The sequence below is a fragment of the Amblyomma mixtum genome, chromosome 4 (assembly GCF_055824585.1).
Source record: "Amblyomma mixtum isolate Tamu chromosome 4, ASM5582458v1, whole genome shotgun sequence".
In the NCBI taxonomy this organism is placed as follows: Eukaryota; Metazoa; Arthropoda; class Arachnida; order Ixodida; family Ixodidae; genus Amblyomma; species Amblyomma mixtum.
The window spans coordinates 36,512,828-36,539,555 of NC_143015.1; the positions used below are offsets into that span (position 1 = coordinate 36,512,828).

At 49.8% G+C, this 26,728-nt stretch overlaps 1 protein-coding gene, 5 non-coding genes and 2 pseudogenes across 6 annotated transcripts; all 8 read right to left on the bottom strand.

The window, feature by feature from the left end:
• Window positions 1-5,765: 5,765 nt before the first annotated feature.
• On the bottom strand, window positions 5,766-5,839 carry TRNAI-AAU (transfer RNA isoleucine (anticodon AAU)). Its single transcript has one exon. It is a non-coding gene; the product is annotated as a tRNA-Ile (tRNA).
• A 149-nt stretch (window positions 5,840-5,988) lies between these two features.
• Window positions 5,989-6,062, bottom strand: TRNAI-AAU (transfer RNA isoleucine (anticodon AAU)). The gene has a single exon. It is a non-coding gene; the product is annotated as a tRNA-Ile (tRNA).
• A 5,037-nt stretch (window positions 6,063-11,099) lies between these two features.
• TRNAI-AAU (transfer RNA isoleucine (anticodon AAU)) lies at window positions 11,100-11,173 on the bottom strand. Its single transcript has one exon. It is a non-coding gene; the product is annotated as a tRNA-Ile (tRNA).
• Window positions 11,174-11,322: 149 nt separating this feature from the next.
• TRNAI-AAU (transfer RNA isoleucine (anticodon AAU)) lies at window positions 11,323-11,396 on the bottom strand. Its single transcript has one exon. It is a non-coding gene; the product is annotated as a tRNA-Ile (tRNA).
• Window positions 11,397-14,674: 3,278 nt separating this feature from the next.
• On the bottom strand, window positions 14,675-16,338 carry LOC149346137 (uncharacterized). Its single transcript, XM_089585352.1, has one exon. It carries the CDS (start codon window positions 16,316-16,318, stop codon window positions 15,134-15,136), a length of 1,185 nt encoding a protein of 394 aa, XP_089441478.1. The 5' UTR covers window positions 16,319-16,338; the 3' UTR covers window positions 14,675-15,133.
• A 184-nt stretch (window positions 16,339-16,522) lies between these two features.
• On the bottom strand, window positions 16,523-16,596 carry TRNAI-AAU (transfer RNA isoleucine (anticodon AAU)). Its single transcript has one exon. It is a non-coding gene; the product is annotated as a tRNA-Ile (tRNA).
• A 5,049-nt stretch (window positions 16,597-21,645) lies between these two features.
• LOC149346139 (uncharacterized) lies at window positions 21,646-22,894 on the bottom strand (annotated as a pseudogene).
• Window positions 22,895-23,252: 358 nt separating this feature from the next.
• On the bottom strand, window positions 23,253-25,434 carry LOC149346140 (uncharacterized; annotated as a pseudogene).
• Between the last annotated feature and the right edge of the window lie 1,294 nt (window positions 25,435-26,728).

Here is a 26,728-nt window from a genome sequence, read left to right on the forward strand (position 1 = left end):
GCCCGCGAAGGAATTCCGTGACGGCATCTTTGTTAGGGCACAAGACAAAGGATGGATGTCGGATAGCCTGGTCACGGACTGGTTGAATTGCGATTGGGAGAAGCGATTGGGTGCGAATATTGCGACGCGTTCTCTACTTGTCCTGGACTGCTTCAGAGGACACCTGACAGAGAGCGTGCGGCAACAGCTTCGCGCATCTAAGACCGACTTGGCCGTCATACCTGGAGGTATGACCGGCATGCTTCAGCCGCTGGACGTCTCCGTCAACCGCCCTTGTAAGTGCGGATTTCACCGTGCATACAGTGAGTGGATGGCAACGGCCGTCCACCAGAAGACTCCGACCGGCTGGCTGAAAAAGACATCCCGTGTATACCCGTGTGCCACTGGATACTCGAAGCGTGGGCCGCGGTTTTGTTCGAGACCATGGAAAAACGTTTCTAGGTGACAGGCATATCCAAGAAGCTGGACGGCCCGGATGATGACTTCATCTGGAACAAGGACGAAACTGAGGTCCCGACGAGTTCGGAGGAGGAGGACGACGGCGAGGAATGATGTTTTGGACACGGACGAGCCCGAAATCCCGACAGGTACCACCACAAATATTTTTTGTTTTATTTTTCTCCGTGTAATGGCCACATGCCCGATTTTATCCCCAGATCTCGGGAAAAAAAATTCACGAGGGCACTTCGTTAACCTAAACTGTAGTGAGGCGGAAGCCTTGAGAGTGGTGTTGATGCTTGTGTCACTGATGTTAACATGTAAAGCCTCGCCTCTAAGAGCGGAACGCGAGAGCGTCATGCAACGCTGTCAGGGAGTCCACAGAAAGCCATCGCTCGTTCGGCTGTACGCTTTGCTCGTCGGAAAATTAGTTTTTGAGGAAAGGAAATGTATCTGTCTCGCATGTCTCGGTGGACACCTGAACCTCGCCGTAAGGAAAGGGTGGTGGTGGTGAAAAACATTTATCGTGCATTAAATGTTTACAGAGAGGTGATTGGGGTAGACCCTATTGGCCCTTTCCCCTAACAATACTAGGTGGAGCCCATTGGCAAGCAACGCCGCCCGCGTCCGGTGAACCTAGGCCTTTTGGGTCTTTAGGCCCTGACAGCCGAGCAGGGCCGCCTCCCAGTCCTCTCTGGTGGGGTTGGGGTTGAGGGGGATAGATCGGTTTGATTGACACGCCCAAACCATGTGGAAGGTGTCAGCCACCTCCCCACAGAACCTCCCCACCTCCCCACAGGGGGGGGGGGAGGCGCTGTAGGACCTGAAAAAGTCAGATAAGAGGATTAGTCAGCGTGGTACAGGGAAATGAGAAGAAGGCAAACAACATAGGCTGGCACTGGAAGGAGGGGCATTTCCAAGGAAGGACAAGGCAGGGGGGGGGGGGGGGGGGGGGCTCTCTTTTGGCTTTCTCTGAACTCGAGCCATTTCCCCCTCCCCCTGCCTTGTGGGGAGTGGGGAGAGTGGGCAGCCTTGCCTCACTGATGATTGGACAGGAAAAAGTTCGCTGAGCGTCCTGTTTATTACAATACGCGTTGTACAGTCGCTGTAAGCCATCGTGACACCTTCAATAATCACGCTGCCGATATTGGTATGTTTTAGTACCTCAAACTTTATTTCGTGCGAGACCTGGTCAAAAGCCTTCGCCAGGTCGAGCTGCAGCATAGCAACTCGGCCTGTGAACGCGTCGCAGCACTCTAAAACACTTCTCGCAATATGAGTATTAGTTGTGATCGTGCGGCCCTTTATTCCGCATGTTTGGGAGGCCCCACAAGACTTTTAATTACTGTTTGTGTTCTCTTCGCCAAAACTTTCATTAAAATTTTATAATCGGTGTTTGTTAATGTAATTGGCCTGTATGACTCAACCGACAACAGCTTCTCTGGGTCTTCTGTTTTTGGTATTAGCACCATGTGACTTGTCCTAAAAGAAGGGGGCAGTGTATTTTCCTCGTACGCTTCTGCGTACACACGCTGTAAAATCACTGACAGTTCGGGCGTAAAAGCCTTGTAAAAGGCTGCACTTAAGCCATCGGGCCCGGGTGACTTGCCTACAGGTAATTCCTTTATCGCCGTCACAATTTCGTCCGTGCTTATAGCACCTTCTAGGCACTCTTTAGTTTCATCTTCTAACTTCGGCATGTCAGCAAGAAACTCTTCTTCAAATCCACTTCGCACTTTTTTTGCGCCGCCAAAAAGATACCTATAGTGCTCGACGAATGCCCTTGCAATTACCGCGCTATCAGAACTGATTTCATTTTGATAAGATATCTGTTTGATGTCCTTCTTCGTAGCGTATCGTTTTTCATCGCCCAGCGCCCGCCTATTTGAGCTTTCCCCCAGCCATAACCTTTCTGCGCATGCGCGAATCACTGCTGCTTTGTATTTTTCCACATCAAGCACTTCCAATTCGCTTTTAACTTTGCTTACTTCAGTAGTGTATGCGCCGGGTTCCTCTCCTTCCATCCTTACTAGCCATTCAAGCTGCCGTTTGAGCTCATTTTCCTTTAACGTTTCGTTGTAGCGTCGGATAGTGCCCCTTTCAATCGCCATCATTTTTACTTGGATTTTTAGTTCCTCCCACGCGACCGCGTACTGCGCGGGCTCCCTTGTCAACACATCGTCAATCTTTTCTTTTACGCTATTAACGAAAGTGTCATCTTCGAGCAGTTTAGCATTAAGCTTCCTCTGTTGCCAATTAAACTTTGATTACTTTATTTTCGTCCCTAGCGTAAAGGACACCATACAGTGGTCACTAAAGCATACAGGTGTAACGGAATAACAGTTACAAAGAGGTATCAGATCCAGTGACAGATACACTCGGTCTAGTCTCGCATGACTTTTCCCCTGAAAATGTGTGTATTGTCGTTTTCCCGCGTTTGATAAAACCATGCCAACATCTTCAAGGTTATGTTTTTTTTATTATTATTAGTACCTCAAATGCCCCTTGGTATCGGGTATTACATGAGGGATGGGCATAATGCTCAAGTGAAGAGTGGTTCGATGGCAGTCTTGAAGGAATGTGGGTCGGAGTGGCGCACAGCGTCGACAGGCAGTTTGTTCCAGTCCCGAGCGGTCTGAACAAAAACGAACGAAGATGTGCTGTGGTCTGTGCTGGGGGCGGATAGACGGCTTTAGGATGGCTGGTGCGGCTTGACTGTCGATGAAGTGGTAAGATTGCTGAAACATTGAGTGGCGTATGGTAGAATTTGTGAAAAAGGCACAGCCTGAAGATGCAGCGTCGCTTTTCAAGATTAGTAAGATTAGCCCGTGATTTGAGTGCAGTGACACTGGAATGATAGGAGTAGTCTGAGAAAATAAACCTTGCAGTGCGATTTTTTAGAGCTTCGAGGGTGTTAGAAAGATTAGCTTGATGGGGATCCCAGACTGAGCATGCGTATTCTATTTTAGGTCTGATAAATGTAAGATAAGGAAGTGTTTTCACGGATGCAGAGGCTAGGCGCAAGTTTCGACGGAGGCAACCAAGAGTGCGATTGGCTTCGTTAGTAATGTTCATTATATGCTCTGACCAGGTTAGTGTATCTGAAAGGGTGACGCCAAGGTATTTGTAAGAGTGGACAGATGAGATTACCGAGCCACAAATGGTGTAACTTGATGCCTGATAGTTTTTCCAACGGTGAAATGAAAGCAAAGACGTTTGATTAGCGTGTTCAATAGTTCAGCGCTGTTGTCTCTAACGTGGGGGTTGTTTGCACGATCGTCCACACAACAGACACAGTTGAAATCATCCAGAAAAATAACAGCACTATTACATTTGATGTAGGGTTCAAGGTTTTCGAAAAAAATAAGTCGGTCTTGCATATCATTTGGTGCATACACACATATCAGTCGCCATTGCGAACCGGCAAAAAGAAAATTTAAAATAATCAGACGCCCATTTTCACTGACAGTTAGCGACTCCTCAAAAATGCCAGCGCATTTACGTGTTAAGACGGCACAACCACCAGATGTACCTACAGCATGGCAAATAGAAACATTATAATGCGCTGTAAACGCTGCAACCATACGTTCTGTCTGCTCCTGGCTCTCAACTTTCGTTTCTTGCACAGCCACAATGTCAAGCTCATTGTCTAGGCAGATGCGGCTGAGCTGGTATTTTCGCCGCCTTGCTGAAAGACCTCGAACATTAATGGTGGCAATCCTTAGTGTTTTCTCCATTTTAGCTATCATTTAAGAGCAGGAACAGACAGATCGTGCAGTGGAGACAGACATGTGACGCGTAGCAGTAGCCAGAAATGCTCTTTGCGCGCAGCATACAGTACAAAATGCCCAACACTGTCTCCTCTCTCGTACCTTGGTAGCGTCGCGCGAGCACACCGCTGCTTGACCGTCCATTGCTTGGCGTTGTGCTCCTAGGAGCCCTCTGAGGCACAGGTCCCAGCGTCTACGGGGGCGGTTGTGCCGCCGGTCTTCTGTCCGGCGGGATGTTAGGTTTCGGGCGTAGTGACGCCCGGCGTCCCCCCACCGTTTTAGGTGGTGGTTCATCGTTGCTGGGAGAAAGTAGCTCGCCGTCGTTTAACATTTCCTTGCTCGATCTTTTACCAGTTGCTCCGCTTGCCTCGACGCCGTCCATATCGACCACGCCCTCCTCAACCTCGGGTGTCTCTTCCGGCTCACCTACGCTTTTGACTGCTTGGTTGCTGGGACCTTCTTTGCAGTGCTCGACATCCTCCTGCTTTTTCTCCGTATTGGCTCTCTCAGGAGGCAGTTCAGGTGCAGCCTTCGACACGCTGTCGTTACCACCTGAAGCTTCTTCGGCGTCAGCCTCATCCATGAGGAGTTCGGAAACATCCTCTTTCCCTCTCAGTCCAATGACACTGGCGTACGTCCTGACACACTCGGACTCGTCATGCCCGTAGCGCCGGCAAAGCGCACAACGTGGTACACGACATTCTCGCCGTACGTGGCCTGTGTTGCGGCACCGAAGGCAAAGCGGAGCCCTCCCCGGGACAACAACTAGTGCCTGCTCCCCAGCAATGCGCACCTGATGGGGCAAATCGTCGACCGACAGGCCCGTTTTGAGCCTAAGAGTCACCAGTCGCGTCGACGACCCTTTATCCTGTACGCCTTGAACTCGCCACCGTTCCCTTGCAACTTCAGTGACCTTTCCATATGATGAAAAGGCATGGCGTATGTCTTCATCTGGCACGTTATGCAGCATCCAGTGTAGCTTCAGGTGATTGTCTTGATTGGTGGGGTCGATGACCACACAGCGCCGCTCTTTCACTTTGATGTCGCCCTCGCTGAGTATCTTCTTCACACCGTCGCCGCTTTTGAATGTCACTGCCCACACATGGCTCATTTCATACGCCCCCAGGGCGACTACCTCGGACAGCAGCGATAAGCCAGCCAGCGCATATCGGAAATGTTCCCCACGATACGGTCGATACCGCACATCTGCATGCAAAAAAATGGTATTTAAAACAACACGACCTGTTGGTAGCTGCGAAAGACGCACTTGATATTCCTTGTCGTCGTTGGCAACACCCCTAGTACCGCGGCCCGGCTGGGCCGCTGAAACCGCTCCTGAGGAGCCTGACATTCCGTGACCGTCCTGCTCGAAAGTCGGAAAAGGAATCCTCCCTGAGCTGGCAGGCCAGAACTGTTCCAGGAATCGTGGTAACCCATGCCGTTCGTGTTTCTGCTGTGCACACACTACGGCTTCGTTCACCACTCAGGTAAAAGTGGCAGTGCCTGCACCATGGACGTTAAAATGCGTTGAGAGCAGGAGAAAAAAAAAATATAACGTGGCCTGCGCAGGGATTGAACCTACGACCTTCGCGTTATTAGCACAACGCTCTAACCAACTGAGCTAGCAGGCCAGAACTGTTCCAGGAATCGTGGTAACCCATGCCGTTCGTGTTTCTGCTGTGCACACACTACGGCTTCGTTCACCACTCAGGTAAAAGTGGCAGTGCCTGCACCATGGACGTTAAAATGCGTTGAGAGCAGGAGAAAAAAACATATAACGTGGCCTGCGCAGGGATTGAACCTACGACCTTCGCGTTATTAGCACGACGCTCTAACCAACTGAGCTAGCAGGCCAGAACTTTTCTTTTTCTTTATTACCGACTTGGCCGGGCAAACAAAACAAAAATACAATGACATGACAATAAAAGCACTGGTCAGTTTCTAGCTAGTGCACGATGATAAAATGGGTTAAATGATTTTAGTTGGTCGAGGACAGGCAGCCACTCAGGCTGAGGAGCTTGCTGTCCGAAAACTTCCTGAGTATACATGATGCTCTCAATGAAATACTGATGAGCCGGATTCACAACATGTTCATGCCTGACATCCATTCGCGTACGCCATAGGCTGTGCATGCAGAGCAACATTAGCAGGTCGCAAGGCACTTCACCTGGCTCTGCACATGGTAGGAAGCGTATTCCAAAAGGAGTCAGGGGGAAATCTTTTTTCAGTGTGCGCTTCAACACATCCCAAAGAAAAACAGCGTCATGACAGTCGAGAAAGATATGTTCTATAGTTTCCACTTTCTTGCAAATAAGACACTCTACTGACCAAGGTACAAAAAGGCCTTTGCTTTGCAGCCATGGCTTCACTGGGAGGGTTCCAGTATGCAATTGAAAAAAGAAAGAACGCACTGAAGGCTTCACCGGCATTCTTTTGACTCTTTTTAGCACATCCCTTTCGGGACCCAGAAGATAAGCACTACGATAAACAGGCACTGGCAGAAACACATCAAGCAGGTCCTTGTACATCTTTTTCCTTGTTACAATGGTTTGATACTCATCGGAAAATTTTGACCGAAGAATACGGACTGCTGCAACAACTTCTTGCAAAAAAGCACTTAACCCACTCCGCCCTGCAGACATAGATGACACAACATAATCAGGCAGTGATTCTGACAATCGCACTTGTATAACAGTTCGCAGAAAATCATTATCTTGACGCAAGAAAAAGAATCTAGTGACTATCTGTCTCAGAAATAAATTTGACAACCCTAGCCCCCCGTTCCGCACCTTGTGGAACAGATTGCATCGGCTGGTACGTTCCCATGTTGACGCCCAAATAAATGTTGCAAACACTCTGTGCAACCTTCGCACTGAAGTCCTTGGCAAAGTTAACGCTTGCAGAACGTAAAAAATCCTCGCTACTAAAAACATGTTGCACACCGTAGCTCTTGCGAACATGGAAAAGTTGTGACCGCCCCATTTGCTTGTCTGAGCTTTGACTCGTTCGGTTTCATGGGCCCAATATTCTTTGCTTTCTGTGTAGTTGGTTAGCGGCACGCCGAGGTACTTTCCTGGCGTGTCTACCCACTTCATTCGACAGAATACTTCTGGCGTGGCCTGCCACTTTCCATGCCAAAAACCAAAACATTTCTGCCAGCTTATCGCGCAGCCACTTGCATCACAAAAGTTGACGGCTTCTCTCACCACTTCTTGCACGCTTTCCTGGTCTCTGCAGAACACTGCTATATCATCTGCATATGCCAATACCTTCACTTCATTATGACAAGGCGTAACCTCGAATGTTTTGCGTAGTTAACAGCTTTAAACAAAAGGGCTCCAGGTAAAGTGCAAAAAGCAGTGGAGAAAGAGGGCAACCCTGCCTCACTGACGACAAGACAGGAATACTATTACTCAGGCGGTTATTAATTATGAACCTTGATGTACAGCCATCATAAACCATTTTCACGCCATCAGTGATGATACATCCTACATTCACATGTTCCAAGAGCACGAACAAAATTTCACGCACAACTTTATCAAACGCCTTATGCAGGCCCAGTTGCATCATGACGACACGACCCTCCGTAGCATCACAGCATTCAAGGACACTTCTAGCTACGTGTATGTTAGTAAAAATGGATCTTTGTTTTATGCCGCAGGTCTGGTGTGGGCCAACAAGGGTTTTAATTACTGTTTGGAGTCGTCCGGCTAGCACTTTCATATAAATTTTGTAGTCTACGTTAGTTAAGCTTATTGGGCGGTAACACTCAACTGACTGCAACCTACTCGGGTCGTCCGATTTTGGGATCAACACCACGTGGGAAGTTCGAAAAGACGGCGGAGTTAACTTTCTTTTCTTAACACTCGCTTATTACGCGCTGTAATGCTATTGCCATTTCTGTTTTCAAAGCCTTGTAAAGTGCGGCACCGAGGCCGTCCGGCCCAGGCGACTTGTTCAAGCTCAGCTGGTGTATTGCAGCTTCGATTTCTGCTGCCGTTATGGGCTCCTCAAGTACCTGCGCCAGGTCCTCCTCGACTCTTGGCATTAGCGACAGGAATGCAGTTTTGTAATGTTCAACATCAGGCGTTTTAAGGCTGAACAAGTTTTGGTAATATTCCAGAAACGCCCTTTCAATCACCTCAGATTCGGAAGTTACGTCATTGCGATAACAAATTTCCTTTATCTCTTTCGATACTGCATACTGTTTTTCGTCGCTGAGCGCCCTTCTTGTGGGCGTCTCCCCAAGCCAAAATCTTTCGCTGCGTGCCCTTATCACAGCACCTCGATATTTCGTTTCATCTATTAGTTCAAGCTTAGTTTTGGTCTCTTTTATTTCTTGTCTGTACAACCCCGGCTTGAGGCCTTCCATGCTGAGCATGAAATCAAGCTCGGTACGAAGTTCCTTTTCTTGCTGTTTTTCTTTACGCTTTAAAACACATGCTCTTTCTATAGCGGCCACTTTCACGTCGCATTTAAATTGTTCCCATGTTTGTATAAAGTCTGTCTCTTTTTCTAACAAGCTTTTGACTGAGTCTTTTAGTTTCTTGCTAAACTCGTCATCCTCCAACAATGAGTCATTAAATTTCCATAATTCCCAACTAAACTTGACAGTCCTTTTCCTCTCCCCAAGTGTGATCACGACTAAAGAATGATCACTGAAGCTGACGTGCACAGTCTGGTACTGGGAACACAAGGGCACAACTTCAGAAGGAACATAAATTCTGTCCAGCCTTGCGTGACTAACGCCTTGGAAATGCGTGTACTGTGCTTGTTCTGAACCTTGCATTATAATGCCAATATCTTCCAATTCTGCTTCATTAATCATCTCAGACAGTAGCTCGGCACTCGTGTCCTGCAGGGTTTTGTTGCTTGTTCTATCCTCAGGTCTACACACGCAGTTGAAATCTGCAAGCAATAGTACACGCTTTTCTGTCAGCAGGAAAGGTTGAACACGGCGAAAAAAGGCATCTCGTTCGGGAATTCTATTAGGTGCATATACACACACAGCTCTCCACTCTACACCAGAAAAGTAAAAATCGCATGCTACAATCCGGCCACTTTCACAGGAAAATACAGTTTCCACAGCGACTTTGCCGTTTCGAGTTAAAATCAGACACCCTCCCGACTTTCCTTTTGCATGGCATACGCAAACACTGAACTGTGCACGGTAAATTTCTGCCATCGCATCTGTCAACTCTTCGCTTTCAATTTATGTCTCTTGAACAGCCAACAGATCGATTTCGTTTTCGAACAAGAGACGTTTAAGCTGATTTTGCCTTCTTCGCGCAGAAAGACCTCTCACGTTCAGTGTGGCAATACGCAAGCTAGATGTTAGTTGAGGCGCCATCTAAATGGTTGGGATTCGTCGCTCTCAAAGTGACATCGGTTTGCAGCTCACCTCATCAAAAATCCTTCCACCTTGCAAAGTACGGCGGTGTCAGCACTGAACCCGATCGAAGACCGGGTTACCAATACGAAGACCCTGCAAGGCACCTCCGCTAAGGCGGATGGACACCCGACGAAGTCCTACGATCAGGAGGGATGTTCGGCTTGGGCTTGTAGGCCGCACGTCGAACAGGAGGCGCTTTGGGAAGAGGTTCCTCATGGTACGTCCCGTCGTAGCTCGTCGCCTTGTCATAAGCTTCGTCGTGCGTCCTCTTCGCTGGCAAAGTTGACGACGCGGGCATCTCCGTGTCAACGTCCTTCTCATCGGTCGATTCCAAAACCGTCTCAGCTGCACCTACCGCATCATCATCTGCTTTTCCCGCGTCCGCCTCAGTTCTGGTGTCAGGCACAGGCGGTTCTTCTGAGTTGGCAGCCTCATGTTCCGTGGGAAGCGTTGCTTTTTCTTAGGCTGTGCTTTTCGGTACTGCGTCTTCCCGACTCTCACGGGTCGCCTCTACTGCGTCGACTTCGTCCATAATATGCTCCTCAGTAGTATCCCTACGACCAGGACCACCTACGGTAGCATATGTTCGCACGCACTGGGCGTCGTCGTGGCCGAAGCGACGACAGAGCCCGCAACGTGGCACACGGCACTCCCGACGTATGTGTCCGGTGCCGCGGCACCGGAGGCAGAGCGGAGCTCTGCCAGGAACGTGGACGAGTGCGACGTCCTCTCCAACACGCAGCTGGTGCGGTAAGTCCTCGATGGTAACGCCCACCTTCAGCTTCAATGTCACTGAGCGCGTAGTAGACGACTTGTCGACGCAGCCTTTGACTCTCCACTTGTCCCGAGTTATGTCGATCACTTTTCCAAAAGCCGCCAGAGCTGCCTTCACGTCGTCATCTTTCACGCCGTGTAGCAGCCAGAACAGCTTCAGCCTGACGCCCTGGTTGCATGGGTCAATGACCACACAGCGGTGGTCCTTGACGTTGAACGCCTCCGCCTGTAGCATTTTGTTTTTTCCTTCTTCATTGCAGAATGTCACGGCCCAAACATGATTCATCTGATATGCCCCGAGGGCAACCACTTCCGGCAGCAATGACAGACGCTCAAGAGCGTCACGAAAGTTTTCAACACGGTATGGCCTGGCTTAGACGTCGCCATGCAAAAAAACAGTATGCAAAACGCTCGAACCTGTTGGCAAATGCGGCAAAATCAGCTGGTAGTCCTCGTTCGGTTTGATCGTACTCCTGATACCGCGGCCCGGCTGGGCCGCTAAATCCGCTCCTTGGGAGCCCATGATACACAGGTCCGTCACGCTCGGTGGCCGGAAGTAGAATCCGCTAGCATCCCAGAACTGTTCCAGGAATCGTGGTAACCCATGCCATTCGTGTTTCTGCTATGCACACACTACGGCTTCGTTCACCACTCAGGTAAAAGTGGCAGTGCCTGCACCATGGACGTTAAAATGCGTTGAGAGCGGGAGAAAAAAAAATATAACGTGGCCTGCGCAGGGATTGAACCTACGACCTTCGCGTTATTAGCACGACGCTCTAACCAACTGAGCTAGCAGGCCAGAACTGTTCCAGGAATCGTGGTAACCCATGCCGTTCGTGTTACTGCTGTGCACACACTACGGCTTCGTTCACCACTCAGGTAAAAGTGGCAGTGCCTGCACCATGGACGTTAAAATGCGTTGAGAGCGGGAGAAAAAAAAATATAACGTGGCCTGCGCAGGGATTGAACCTACGACCTTCGCGTTATTAGCACGACGCTCTAACCAACTGAGCTAGCAGGCCATTTTTTTTTTTTTCTTTATTGCCGATTTTGACGTACAAATCAAGAGGTTACAAGAAATAAAACATGGCGGCCACACATCGGCCGACACGACTTTAAAATTTTTTGAGCGACATTAATCCATCTAGTACAGTTATCCATTGTGGTGGATCAGGCAGTGCGTTGTACACATTTCTTAAGCGCACAACGCTCTCAATGAAATGTTCGCGAACCGGGCGAACAACCAAGTCCGCGTGTTCAAACTGCATTCGTGTTTTCCACACCGCGTGGAGGCCCAGGACCATAATGAGGTCATAAGGTATTTCCTCTGAGGGATTCACAGGCAAGAAACGTATGCCGTACGGATCCAGGGGTAACTGTTTTTTTAAAGTTCTTTGGAGTACATCCCAATGAAAGATCGGGTCCCAGCAGTCTAGAAATACGTGTTCTATTGTTTCGGGTTTCTTGCATAAAAAGCAGTCAGTGTTCCAGGGAATGAAGAGTCCTTTATCGTGAAGCCAGGTCTTAACTGGGAGGGTGTTTGTATGTAACTTGAAAAAGAACGATTTGGCGGAGGGTAGTATAGGCATTTTCTTCACTCTTTTTAGGACGTCCTCTCCTGGGCCACCGCGATGTGGAGAACGGTACAAAGGTACAGGGAGCATGACATCTACAAGGTCTCTGTAGAGTTCTTTCTTTGTAACGGTTGACAGGTACTGCTGGGAAAAACGTACATTCAACAGCCTATACGATAAAACAACTTCATGCAGGTATCCAGTCACCCTTCCGCACATATTTTGCACAGACGAGACTACGAATCCAGGCAGAAGTCTATACAGTCTTACTTGTATAACTGTGCGCAGGAAGATATCATTCTGATCTCGTAAAAAAACAAAGCGTGCCACAATTTGTCGCAGAAACAAGTGAGCCAGGCCAAGACCTCCTTTCTTTACAGGCAAAAACAAATTCGTTCGACTGGACCGCTCCCAAGTCGAGGCCCAAATAAAAATAGCAAAAACCCGATGCATTTTTTGAATGCTCATCCTCGCCGCACACAACACATTCATGACGTACCAGATTTTTGATATCAAAAAAAGGTTGCAGACAGTGGCTCTAGAAAACATCGACAGTTGCTTGCCTTGCCACCCGTTCGCCTTTTCTTTAGCCATCAAGGCTTGATCCCTCCAGTACGGTTCAGGGTCGCGATAATTTCCGAGAGGCACACCAAGGTACTGCGTTGGCACCATTGACCAGGTGAGCCGACAAAAGGCTTCTGGTGTGTCCACCCAATCGCCATGCCAGAAGCCATGACTTTTATCCCAGTTTATCTGGGCTCCACTCGCATCACAAAACTTCTCGACGACATTAGTTGCCTCTCTAATGCTATCTTTGCTGGCGCAGAACACCGCGATGTCATCCGCGTACGCCAGAATTTTGACTTCGGCAGCCTGTAGTCTGTAACCTGTTATGCGCGCATTATGTTCCATCGCCAGACAGAGTGGCTCAAGATAAGCGGCAAACAGCAGTGGTGAAAGGGGGCATCCCTGCCTCACCGACGAGAGCACGCACAAGCTATCAGTGAGCTCACCGTTAACAATAATACGCGTTGTACATTTTTTGTACGCCATCGTGACGCCTTCCGTAATCACACTGCCCACATTCGTGTGTTCAAGTATGCAGAGCAATGCCTTGTGCGAGACACGGTCGAAGGCTTTTGCCAGGTCAAGCTGCATCATCGCGACGTGATCGCCCAGCGCATCGCAACACTCGAGCACGCTTCGAGCCACGTGCACATTCGTCGCGATAGTGCGGCCTTTAATGCCACAAGTCTGGTGTGGTCCAACCAACTTGTTAATAACACCTTGCAGTCGCTTTGCTAGAACTTTGGTGAATATTTTATAGTCGACGTTAGCGAGAGTTATTGGGCGATATGAGCCTGGCAACAAACGTTTCTGAGCATCATCACTCTTCGGGATTAGCACGATATGCGAGGTTGTGAAGGACAAGGGTAGTCTTTTCTGGTCATACGCTTCGCTAACAACGTGATAAAGAACTTGGGCAACCTCAGACCGGAAGGTTTTATAGAAAATGGCCCCTAAGCCATCCGGCCCAGGTGCTTTCCCGACTGCCAGCTCATTTATTGCGCATTCTATCTCACTTGGTGTGATTGGTTGTTCTAGCTGTGTCCTTACTTCTTCGTCAAGCTTTGGCATCAACGGAAGGAATTCTTTTTGGAAACAATCTTTAAGGTCCCGTGGATGGCTTAGAATTTCTTTAAAGTGCTCGGCAATCGCATGCTTAATTTCATTTCTGTTAGACGTGACGTTTTCACCTATAGCTAGTTGGCGGATTTCTTTTTGACATGCGTATCTTTTTTCATCTGAGAGAGCCCGCTTGGTTGGCATTTCTCCCGCCCACAGCTTCTCGGACCTTGATCTCACTACTGCCGCCTTGTACTTCTCCGAATCTATCCGTTCAAGTTCAGTTTTCACTTCCTTTATTCCTCTAACACACAGACCAGGTTCGACATTCTCCATACTAACAAAAAACTGCAGTTGCTGGCGAAGCTTTGTCTCTGCTTCTTTCTGATTGCGTCGAATTGCACTACTTCTTTCAATAGCCATTGTTTTTACTTTCTGCTTAAAATCTTCCCAACGAATGGCGTAACATTCTGGCTCGCTTGCAGCCAAATTTTTCAGTTCTTTCGTTACAGCGTCGACAAAAGCTTCGTCATCCACCAGCTGCGCATTCATTTTCCACAAGTCCCAGCTAAAGATTCGTTTCCTCTGCGTCTTTCCAAAGGCGGCCGTTACCAAGCAGTGATCGCTGTATGCGATGGGTTTCACTTCGTACTCGCTACACATTGGTATCAATTCGGCAGAGACATATAATCTGTCTAACCTTGCATGGCTGTCTTGCTGGAAGTGTGTAAACTGCGGACGAGTACCGCTGGCGAAAACGCTACCAATGTCTTCAAGGTCATATTCGTGCACAAGTGTATTAAGAAATTCTGCACTCTTGTCACGAACACGCGAATGTTTTGCGCGGTCATCAACATTGCAAACACAGTTAAAATCGCCTAGCAGTATTATCACTTTCTGACAGTTTAGGTACGCCTCAAGCCTTTCAAAGAATGCCCGCCGCTCCATGTCAATATTCGGCGCGTATACACAGATGACGCGACACTCCAATTCGCCAAAGACGATATCAGCGATTAAGAGGCGTCCACTGTCACATGAAAATACTGACTGCACGCAGATTCCAAATTTGTTGCGTATGAATATGGCGCAACCACCTGATCCACCAATCGCGTGAGAAATACACACATCGAAATGAGCACGAAAATTGGACACCATTCGGTCGGTGAGCTCCTGGCTCTCAATTTTTGTCTCTTGGATTCCCACTATATGTAAGTCATTATCTAAGAGAAGGCGACTAAGCTGACATTGTCGTCGTCTTGCTCCAAGGCCCCGTACGTTTAACGTCGCTACCCGTAGCGCTCTTTCGATATTAACCGCCATGGCTACACGGTAGAATGGTGCCCATTACAATAGCCCAAGGGTCTGTGGTCATCATACTGTGGCGATAAGCGCGTCGAAGGCCAGGAAAAAAAAATAAAACTCTAACCAACAAAAAAGGACAGTCCAAGTAAACTTGGCACCTCTTTCCAAGCCCGAACACGAAAAACGAACCGCTCATGATGAGGGCCATGGCGTTTACGGAAACCCCTCCCAACCCACCTTAGCTAGACAAACTAAATTTACGGGGGCGGTTTACCCGCCTGCCGCGAATCGACCGGAATGTTCGGTCGCGGCTTCAAGGTAGACCTCCGCATACCTGGGGCTTTGGTGGGTGGCTCGTCTCCGCCCCCGCCGTCCTCCTTCGTCCCAACGCTAAGGATCTTGTCGTGTGGTCGTTTCCCCGCCAGCGGGCTGGCTGAAGCGCTAAGGATGTCCATAACCTCGGGTTCTGAGGTGCTGGGAGCCGCTTCATAATCAACTGAGGTTTTCAGCTCGGCGCTCGGAGCTGTCGAAGAATCCTGCGAAGGCGGTTGATGCTGCTCTGCAGTAACCGCTTCGGTTCCGGGTTGCTCCTGCTGCGGCAGTGGAATCACCGTATTTTCGGCAACCTCCGTTCTTGCACTTGCCACCGATGCTGCATCGTCCATGTCCGCCTCGTCCATGAGCAGGTTTGAGGCGTCGTCGGTGGTTGTCAGTCCTGTTACGCTGGCATACGTCCGCTCGCACTGGCTGCTCTCATGACCGAAGCGTCGGCACGCACTGCACTTGGGGATGCGGCAGTCGCGACGAATGTGGCCCGTGCCACGGCACCGAAGGCAGAGCGGAGCCCTGCCTGGCACGACCACGAGGGCCAACTCTCCGGCGACGCTCACCTGGTGCGGCAGGTCGTCCAACTTTACGCCCGGCTTCAACTTCAAGGTGACCAGTCTGGTAGTTGAGCCCTTATCTGCTAGGCCGTGCACCCGCCACCGCTCTCGGCCGACGTCTGTGACCTTCCCGTACGGCTCGAAGGCAAACCGTACGTCGTCGTCGGGCACGCTGTGCAGCAACCAATGCACTTTCATGCGAACGTCCTGGTTGGCAGGATCAATTACGATACAGCGGCACTTTTTCACCAGCAGCTCACCCATGCCGACAATCTTTTTCACCGCATCTTCGTCCTTGAAAGTCACCGCCCACACATGGCTCATGCGGTAGGCTCCGAAGGCAATCACTTCCGGCAGGAGCGATAACTCGGCGAGCGCATCGCGAAAATCTTCTGCCCGATACGGGCGGGCCCTAACATCACAGTGTAGAAAAACGGTGTTCAAAACAAAACGCCCTGTTGGCAAACTAGGCAAAACAACTTGGTACTCATTGTCTGAAGCAATATTCCTGTTACCGCGGCCCTGCTGGGCCGCTGAAGCCGCTCCTACGGAGCCCATGACACACACGTCCGTCACGCTCGGTGGCCGGAAATGGAATCCGAGCTAGCAGGCCAGAACTGTTCCAGGAATCGTGGTAACCCATGCCGTTCGTGTTACTGCTGTGCACACACTACGGCTTCGTTCACCACTCAGGTAAAAGTGGCAGTGCCTGCACCATGGACGTTAAAATGCGTTGAGAGCAGGAGAAAAAAAAATATAACGTGGCCTGCGCAGGGATTGAACCTACGACCTTCGCGTTATTAGCACGACGCTCTAACCAACTGAGCTAGCAGGCCAGAACTGTTCCAGGAATCGTGGTAACCCATGCCGTTCGTGTTACTGCTGTGCACACACTACGGCTTCGTTCACCACTCAGGTAAAAGTGGCAGTGCCTGCACCATGGACGTTAAACTGCGTTGAGAGCAGGAAAAAAATACAACGTTGCCTGCGCAGGGACTGAACCTACGACCTTCGCGTTATTAGCACGACGTTCTAATCAACTGAGCTAGCAGGCCTTTTTTTCTTTTTTAGCCTGGCTTAGACACAAAAATAACAGTAACACACGCGAACATATATACACAGCGTTCAAATAGCCTGTACCCACAAAGGGCAGGCATTGTCATGTTAAAATTCCTTGACTACCGTCAAGGGCTCCAGCCTTTACAGCCACTCGGGAACACAAGTTTGTAATTTCGCCGTCTCCAGCCATATCTGTACGCTTTCTCGGAAATACGAGGTCTGTTAGAAAAGTATCCGACCTTTGGCCGTAGAAAAAAAACTTGCATAACTGGAGCGTTGCAAACCTAGGCACCTTCAAAGTAGTCTACTTGGGACTCCACGCACTTCTCTCAGCGGTGCTGCCATTGTGCGAAGTATTCCGAAAAGGCTCCTTTCGGAATGGAGTTTAGCTCAGCTGTCGTTGCAGCCATAATGTTCTTCCTTGTCTGAAATCGCGCTCCTTTCAATGGCCTTTTAATTTTGGGAACCAGCCAGAAGTCGCAGGGGCCATATCAGGACAGTAAGGAATCTGTTGAACTACAGGAGTCTGTGTTTTCGCCAAAAAATCTGAATGGAGTGCGAGGAATGTGCAGGAGCATTGTCGCGATTGGTGCGCCAATTTCCTGTTGACCTCAGCTCCAGATTCTTGCGCCCCACAGCATCACGTAGGCAACAGAGGACATCCCTGTAGTACTCTTTGGTCATTGTTTGACCCTGTGGAGTGCGTACTCGTGGTCTGCCACACAGAGGGGGTCAAAGAAAGCAGTCAGCATCACTTTCACATTGCTGCGCACTTGGCGGGCCTTCTTAAGTCTTGGTGACGTGGAATGTTTGCACTGTGACGACTGGGATCTGGTTTCCGGGTCGTACCCGTACACCCAAGGCTCGTCACCAGTGATTATGATGTTGAAGAAGTCGGGGTCACTGTTTGCGGAATCCAGCATGTCCTGTGAGACTTCAACACGAGCTGATTTTGCTCCACCGTGAGCAGCTTCGGCACGAATTTCGTCGCAACTCTCTCCATGGCCAAATCTTCGGTGATAATGGAATGTGCGGAGAAATTGCTCACGTCCACCTCTTTCTCAATTTCTCGGATAGTCACGCGACGGTCCCGCATCACCATAGCCTTCAGTTCGGCAATGACCTGGTCATTTTGGCATGTTGATGGCCGATTGGAGCCTGGCTCGTTCTCCACCGATGGGCGGCCATCTTTAAATCAATTTCACCATTGCTTAATCTGTGGGCTGCTCATAGCCTCGTCACCGAAAGCCGTCTGAATATTTCGAATGGCTTCCACTTGGCTGTCGCCCAGTTTATAGCAAAATTTGATGCAGTAGCGCTGCTTCTTTCACTCCGCCATTTTCCTTGCAATAAAAAATCGACGAGAGCACTGCGCACTGCCTCACTCAAATGCTGCGTCCCAGCGACTGACGCTATCGGCAGGCGGGAAAAAATTCGTGCATGCGCATGAAGGTTCAAGGTCGCCTGATGCAAGCGCGCTTGTTTCATATGCATCAGGTGTTCGCAAAAAAAATAAGCTTGGATACTTTTCTAACAGACCTCTTACATGCGTGCCGGTCTTGCATCTGAATCGCAGTGATAACAGGCCATTCGAGAGCGCCATATACTGTGGAGGCACATTAGCATTACTTGGTCTAATGGGACGTCATCCTGGTTATCCGTTGACAAGTATCTAATGCCATGAGCATCGAGTGGCAACTCTTTTGAGTTTCCTTTGAAGCACATCCCACAAATACACCCCCTCCCAGCGTGTGAAGAAACACATGATCTATTGTCTCCGGCTGTTTACAAATGAGACAGTGGGCGCCCCACGGAAGGAACAAGCCCTTTTTCTCCAGAAATGATTTTACCGTCAATATTCCGGTGTGTAACATGAAGAAAAATATTTTTGCTCCAGCTGACACTTTCATTTTCTTTACACGTTTCAATATATTACTGCCTTTGCCTCCAGAGTATAAGGCCCTGTACAAGGGCACCGGGAACACTACATCACAAAGATTCTTGTATAATATTTTCTTGTCAACTTTACTTAAATACTCCATCGAAAAACGTACGCTAAGGAATTTCACACTTAGAACAATCTCTCTAAAGAATCCAAAAATACGGCCAGGCATACCATCCGTTGTGAACCACAACATCAGGCAACGCTCAACCTAGCCTTTGTTGGCAAACAGCTCGCAGGAGTGGGTCTCTTACATCCCTAAAAAAATAAACCGGTTCACGATCTGGCGTAAAAATAAATGGCCTAACCGAAGCCCGCCATACTTCACCTGCCTAAACAAATTTGTCCTCCTCCACCTCTCCCAAGTGAAGGCCCAAATGAACACGGCAAAAATTCGGTGCAGTTTTTGCACATTAACACGAGAACAATGCAACACTTGCATCACATACCATAACTTGCTTCTTAAAAAAAGGCTACAAACTGTTTATCTTGCAAATATTGACAAGTGGGCGTTTTTCCATTTCTTCACTTTCTCGCGGGTTTCTTGGATCTGCTGTGTCCAGTATGGCTCGGTATCCTTATAAAACTCTAAAGGCACTCAGGTATTTGACAGGCGTTGTAGCCCATGACATATTAGCAAATGTTTCGAAGGTTTACGGCCATTCTCCATGCCAAAACCCCAGAAACTTACCCCAGTTAACTTGGCTTTCTGTGACTTCACTAAACTGCTTCACAGTATCGACTGTCGTCTCTATACTTTCCTCATTTACACAAAATATCGACCTCATATGCGTAGGCAAGTAGTTTAATTTCAGTAGACTGCAGTCGGAAACCATCAATGCCTTTGTTCTGTAGAATGCTTAAACACAAAGCTTCAATATAAATACAGAACAAAAGAGGGCTGAGGGGGAAACCTTGGCGCACCGAACGTAGTACGTTGATGGGGGCCCCCAATGACTTATTGACAACTAATCTCGTAGTACAATTACGGTACGCCAAAGCCACTCCCTCTCGAATAACTGTACCAACATTAATGTAGTCTAAGATACTAAACAGAATGTTATGTGACACGCAATCGAAAGCCTTTTCCAAGTCCAACTACAGTAATGCAACACGTTCGCGTGTAGCATCACAGCATTCGAGCACACATCTTGCTTTATGGATGTTCTGAAACAAAGATCGTCCTTTGATCCCACACGTTTGGTGGGGGCCAACTATTTCGGCTATAACTGTTTGTAGCCTGCCAGCAAGCACCTTCATATAAATCTTATTATCAACGTTCGTCAGAGCAATGGGCCTGTATGACGACACCGACTTCAGCTTATATGGTTGGTCAGTTTTTGGGATAAGCACAGTATGCGATGACCCGAACGATGCTGGCAACGACTTCAGTTCATAGGCCTCATTAAATAAGCCACACAACAATGGTGATAACTGTTCCTTGAATGCTTTGTAGAAAGCTGCACTGAGGCCATCGGGCCCGGGTGATTTTCCAGGATTTAAGTTATTAATTGCCTGCTGCACTTCTTGTTCACTTATTGGCCGCTCAAGGTTGGCTTTTTGCTCGTCGTCAATTTTTGGCATCGCCTCAAGAAAGGATTCTTTAAATCGATCCAACTTGACACTGTGGCAAGAAAAGAGCTGTTGGTAGTGTTCATAGAAAGCTTTCGCGATTCCTTCGTTATCTGTTTCTGTGCCGTCCGCCCATTCAATCTATCCCACGTAATTACGTCTTGCGTTCGCTTTTTCAATTCCGAAAGATCTTTTTGTTGGCGTCTTGCCCATGGCCAGTTTCTCCGCTCTCGCGCTCACAAGTGCCCCGCGATAACGGTCTTCGTCAATCAGCTGAAGCTTTTGTTTTATTTTTCTGACATCGTCCATGTACAAACCCGGCGCATTACACTCCAGAGCTAGCAATTTCTCAAGGAGTGTCTTTAAAATCATTTCATTTTGTATTTCTTTATACCGTATACAGCTGGATTGTTCAATAGCTTTTATCTTAATTTGTTGTTTGCAAAGTTCCCATTCTTGACCCAGTTCTTGCTCGGTATCCAGAGCAACGTTATTAATTTCCACTTCTACGAGTCTACTAAACTGTTCATCCTCTAAAAGTTTATTGTTCATCTTCCAAAGGCCCCACTGAAAACAACCGCCTCTCTTTCTGGTTCCAATCGTACACTGAACCACGCAGTGATCCGAATATGTTACCGGCAGAACTTCATAACATTGGCACTTTGGGACCAGTTCTGCAGATATGTAAATCCTGTCAAGGCGGGCGTGACTAGACCGCTAAACTCGTCAATCGTGCGAGACAAAATTTCTGTGCTCTTATCTCTAAAAGCACGCGGGCTAGTTTTATCAGCGGAGCTCAAAACGCAATTGAAGTCACCCATAAAGACAAATTGCTTGTCCGTGTTTACGTACTGCTGCACTAAATCAAACAGAGCTGCCCTTTCATCGACAAAAGTAGATGCATATACACATACAACACGCCATTGGGTAGACCAGAGACTAAAATCGAGGACCACTCCCCTACCCGACAGAAAAGACGCGTGCGCTTGTAAAACAAGACCTGGCAGCTTTCTGACGAACAAGACACACCCTCCCGAAGTGCCAACCGCGTGACTCACAACTGCATAAAACCGGGACCTGAAACGCTGCACCATGCTCTCGGTCTTTCTTTCGCCCTCGACCTTCGTCTCTTGAACACCTAGAATATCGATGTCGTAGTCATTTAAGAGGCGCAACACTTTGTTCTGCTTCCTTTTCGTGGCTAAACCCCGTACGTTAAATGTGGCAATTTTTAGCGACTGTGCAGAAGCCATTTTGTTACAGAGAAAAAAGGCCGAGAGCATGGTGCTTACCTTTCACGTCTAGCATAAAGCTAGACGCCTTCGTTGGTGCCAGAGCAATGCCCTTGGACTGGCGGACCTTGCGTTGGGGGCGGTTTTTCGACGGCTCTCTTGTCCGTCGGGACATTCGGTTTGGGTTTGAAAGTCGGTCTCCTCCCTAGTGGCGCTTTCGCTGGCGGCTCCTCGATGCTAGCTGCCTCCGCCTTTTCCTTTTCGCTGCCGCTCTCGTCGTGGGCTCGCTTCGCCGGTCCGGGCACGCTGGTCGCTCGGCCGCCACTCTTCTCAAGAGGTTCCAGCTCACTCGTTGACTCCGTTACCTCAGCGTTTGGAAAGCGCTCAGCCTCGCTCTCCATGCCTTCCCCCGAATCTTCGTTGCCAGGTGTTGTGGCTCCCTTACCTGACAGACAGGGTGCCTCGTTCCCACCCCCCGGAAGCACTTGCTTGCCCGTAGTTACAGCTGGCTTTCCCGCTTCACCAACGCCACTTGCTGCTTCTTAAGTCTCAGCGACATCCATTTGGTGCTCCGCCGAGGCCTCCCTCGCTGAAGTTCCTGTAGCCACCGCGTAGGTTCGTACGCATTCAGACCCAACGTGGCCGAACCGCTTACATATCGAGCAGCGCGGAATCTTACATTCCCGGCGTACATGACCGGTCCCGTGGCAGCGCAGGCACTGCATTGGCCGACCAGGCGCAACCACGAGCGCCAGCTCTCCTGCAACTCTTATCTGGTGGGGCAGGTCCTCTATCTTCATCCCAGGCTTCAACTTTAGGAGCACGGTCCTCGTAGTTGAACCCTTTTCGTGAACGCCTTGGACGCGCCACCTCTCACGGGTAACTTCGGTCACCTGACCGAAAGCCGCCAACGCAGTTCGGATGTCTTCATCGGCAACTCCATGCAAACATCCAATGAAGCCGGAGCTTCACCTGTTGATCCTCAGGGTCGATGATGATGCACCGGCGCCCTTTCACCAAAAGATCTTTGACGGCAAGCAGCCGCTCGGATGCTTCGACGTTGCTCAAAGTCACGGCCCACACGTGGTTTATTTGATACGCCCCCAGAGCCACCACGTCTGGGAGCGTACCAGTCTTCGCCAAGGCGTCCCGGAAATCTTCAACCCTAAAAGGTCGCACACATACGTCTCCGTGCAAAAAAACAGTGTTCAAAACAACACGTCCGGTGGGCAGGTTCGGCACAATGATCTGATATTCCTTATCATCGTTTGCTTCAAGCCTCTTACCGCGGCCAGCCTGGGCCGCTATCGCCGCTCCGCCGGAGCTCATGATTCCTCGTCCGTACACGCCGGTGGCCGGAAGTAGAATGACAGAGCTAGCAGGCCAGAACTATTCCAGGAATCAAGGTAACCCATGCCAATCGGGTTTCTGCTATGCACACACTACGGCTCCGTGGACCACTCAGGTAAAAGTGGCAGTGCCTGCACCATCGACGTTAAACTGCGTTGAGAGCAGAAGAAAAAAAATACAACGTGGCCTGCGGAGGGATTGAACCTACGACCTTGGCGTTATTAGCACGACGCTCTAACCAACTGAGCTAGCAGGCTTTTTTTTCTTTGTTACTGGTATCATGACACTCAATATACAGACAAAACACACCAGCCTGACTTCGGTTGGCGGAATGCAGTCAAAATTTCTTCAGACACACCATTCCATCAAATACATTGATCCATTCAGGGGGCTCGGGTAACACTGATAGATTTCTCTCATGTATACCATATGCTGAATAAAATTTTCGCGTACAGACCGAACATTAACATCTGCATGGCGGACTGCCATTCTGGTTTGCCAGAGACTGTGGAGGCCCAGTAGCATAAACATATCAAAGGGAATGCCTTCATCACACTTGACTGGGAGAAACCGGATCCCGTATGGCGTTATAGGTAGCTGTTTCTTTAAAGTTCGCTGCAGTATGTCCAAATGAAATATAGGGTCCCAGCAGTCAATAAATACGTGTTCAATAGTTTATGGCTTTTTGCAGAGTAAGCAGTTAATTATCCAGGGTACAAATATCCCTTTCTGATCTAGCCATGCTTTTACGGGCAGTGTGTTCGTGTGCAGCTTAAAGAAAAAGGATTTGACTGCAGGGCTTACCGGCATTTTTTTTACCCGTTTTAAAACGTCCTTTCCTGGGCCTCCACAGTAAACAGACCTGTACCGTCTTTGTCAAAAGTAACCAGGCTCCCGCGACGGCTGCGGGAGCAGGCGCGCGGCCGTGCGGCGGCGTTGCGCTCGCTGTCGCTGGCCGGCGCTCGCCCGCTCCGAGGGTGCAGCGGTGCTCGTCTTTCGTTACGGGCAACTGCGCTGGAGGGGATTCCTCGCGTTTTTCGCTGTGTAATTATGCTTGCTTATGTTCTATGAAATGGATAAGAAAAGTATCATTTTCCTGCTCGTTTTGATGCGTCTTAATTAAAGCAGGGTAACGGTCCTCAAAATTTAAATACGCTTTTTCTGGGATGTGTTGCGTACCGCTGCTTGTGTGCACGCATACGGGGAAGCTTTTTAGCCTTTGGCGGTTTTCGAGGCCACTTATCTGTTTTTGTTTTATCCGCAAATCGTTTCTATTAGCACCCTGGTTACTATGCCTATAATTGACTGCAATCCTTCGGTTGGGTTTATTAGGGTTTAACGTCCCAAAGCGACTCAGGCTATGATGGACGCCGTAGTGAAGGGCTCCGGAAATTTCGACCACCTGGGGTTCTTTAACGTGCACTGACATCGCACAGTACACGGGCCTCCAGAATTTCGCCTCCATCGAAATTCGCCCGCTGCTGCCAGGATCGAACCCGCGTCTTTTGGGTCAGCAGCCGAGCGTCTTAACCACTGAGCGACCGCAGCGGGGTCACTGCAATGTTTCATTGGAATAATTTCTTGGATTTGCTTGTTGGTAAGTTTTTTTTTTAAATTTAATTAAGACGCATCCGAGCAGAAAAAATGATACTTTTCTTATCCATTTCATAGAACATAAGCAGGCATAATTATACAGCGAAAAACGCGAGGAATCCCCTCCAGCGCAGTTGCCCGTAACGAAAGACGAGCACCGCTGCTATGCAGTGCGCCCTCGGTCGGCGCAACCATGCTCCCAACACGCGAAAGCGCAGCGCGCACATCTTACGCGGCTAGTTTTATCATATCTAAGAAACGAGAGTGAGGGTGCAGAGTTACGTCGCAGCTGCACCCTCGGAGCGGGCGAGCGCCGGCCAGCGACAGCGAGCGCAACGCCGCCGCACGGCCGCGCGCCTGCTCCCGCAGCCGTCGCGGGAGCCTGGTTACTTTTGACAAAGACGGTACATCGGTGTCGGCAGTAGATTTTCACTTAAGTCTGCATACAGTTGCTTTTTTGTAACAGAGCAGAGGTAGTCCATTGAAAACCTTGAATGCAACATGCAGAGGGAAACAACAATTTCATGGAAGTAACCAGTCACACGGCGACATCTTATATCACTTGTAGTCACAATAAATTCAGGAAGCGCTTTCGCAAGTTGAACGTGTATGACTGTGCGCAAAAAACTGTCGCTTTGGTCGCGCAGAAAAAAGAAACGTGACACAATCTGCCTAATAAACAAATGAGAAAGACCCAGGCCTCCACCGCGGACTGAGCGGAAAAGGTTGGTACGACACACCCTCTCCGAAGTTGAGCCCCATATGAACACAGCAAAAACCCGATGCATTTTCTGCACATTTGCGCGGGTCATACACAGCACTTGCAACACATACCAAACTTTGGCTATCAAGAACAAATTGCAAGCAGAGGCACGTGCAAACATTGAAAGGCCGCGACCCTGCCAGTTTTCCGTCCTCTCCTTCATTCTCTCCGTTGCATCACTCCAGTACCTTGCGGGTTCCTGAGAGTGCTCGAATGGCACACCAAGATACGTCGTAGGTGTGCCTGTCCATGTCGTACAAGCAAACCTTTCTGGCTTGATGTCCCAGTTACCATGCCATATACCAACACTTTTTCCCAGTTTATCTCTGAGCCCGTCAGCTTACAGAAAGCCTTAGCGAGGTTGACCACTTCCAACACACTCTCGCGATCTTGACAGAATATGGCTATGCCGTCAGCGTGCGCCAACAGTTTTACCTCAGTAGAATGCATTCTGAAACCTCGTATTACTGTTTGATGAATCACTGCTAAACAAAAGGGTTCGACATATATAGCAAACAGAAGAGGAGACAGTGGACATCCTTGTCTTACTGAAGTTTGCACTGGAACCCTTTCCGTTAGTGACTTATTTACTATGAGCTTGGTACAACAATCGCGATAGGCCATCATTACACCGTCTAAAATTGTGCTGCCTACATTTGCATGCTTCAATATGCAGAAGAGGACTTCGTGTGACACCCTGTCGAAAGCTTTCGCCAAATCGAGTTGCAACATGGCAACTTGGCCGTCCATGTCGTCGCAGCATTCTAACACATTTCTGGCTACGTGAGTGTTCGTGAAGATTGGCTGGCTGGCTGGCTGGCTGGCCGGCCGGTCGGCCGGTCGGCCGGTCGGCCGGTCGGCCGGTCGGCCGGTCGGCCGGTCGGCCGGTCGGCCGGTCGGCCGGTCGGCCGGTCGGTCGGTCGGTCGGTCGGTCGGTCGGTCGGTCGGTCGGTCGGTCGGTCGGTCGGTCGGTCGGTCGGTCGGTCGGTCGGTCGGTCGGTCGGTCGGTCGGTCGGTCGGTCGGTCGGTCGGTCGGTCGGTCGGTCGGTCGGTCGGTCGGTCGGTCGGTCGGTCGGTCGGTCGGTCGGTCGGTCGGTCGGTCGGTCGGTCGGTCGGTCGGTCGGTCGGTCGGTCGGTCGGTCGGTCGGTCGGTCGGTCGGTCGGTCGGTCGGTCGGTCGGTCGGTCGGTCGGTCGGTCGGTCGGTCGGTCGGTCGGTCGGTCGGTCGGTCGGTCGGTCGGTCGGTCGGTCGGTCGGTCGGTCGGTCGGTCGGTCGGTCGGTCGGTCGGTCGGTCGGTCGGTCGGTCGGTCGGTCGGTCGGTCGGTCGGTCGGTCGGTCGGTCGGTCGGTCGGTCGGTCGGTCGGTCGGTCGGTCGGTCGGTCGGTCGGTCGGTCGGTCGGTCGGTCGGTCGGTCGGTCGGTCGGTCGGTCGGTCGGTCGGTCGGTCGGTCGGTCGGT

What these genes read in the sequence shown, in the direction of transcription:
- LOC149346137 (XM_089585352.1), bottom strand. Translation starts at nt 16,318, where the DNA reads ATGGGCTCCGTAGGAGCGGCTTCAGCGGCCCAGCAGGGCCGCGGTAAC.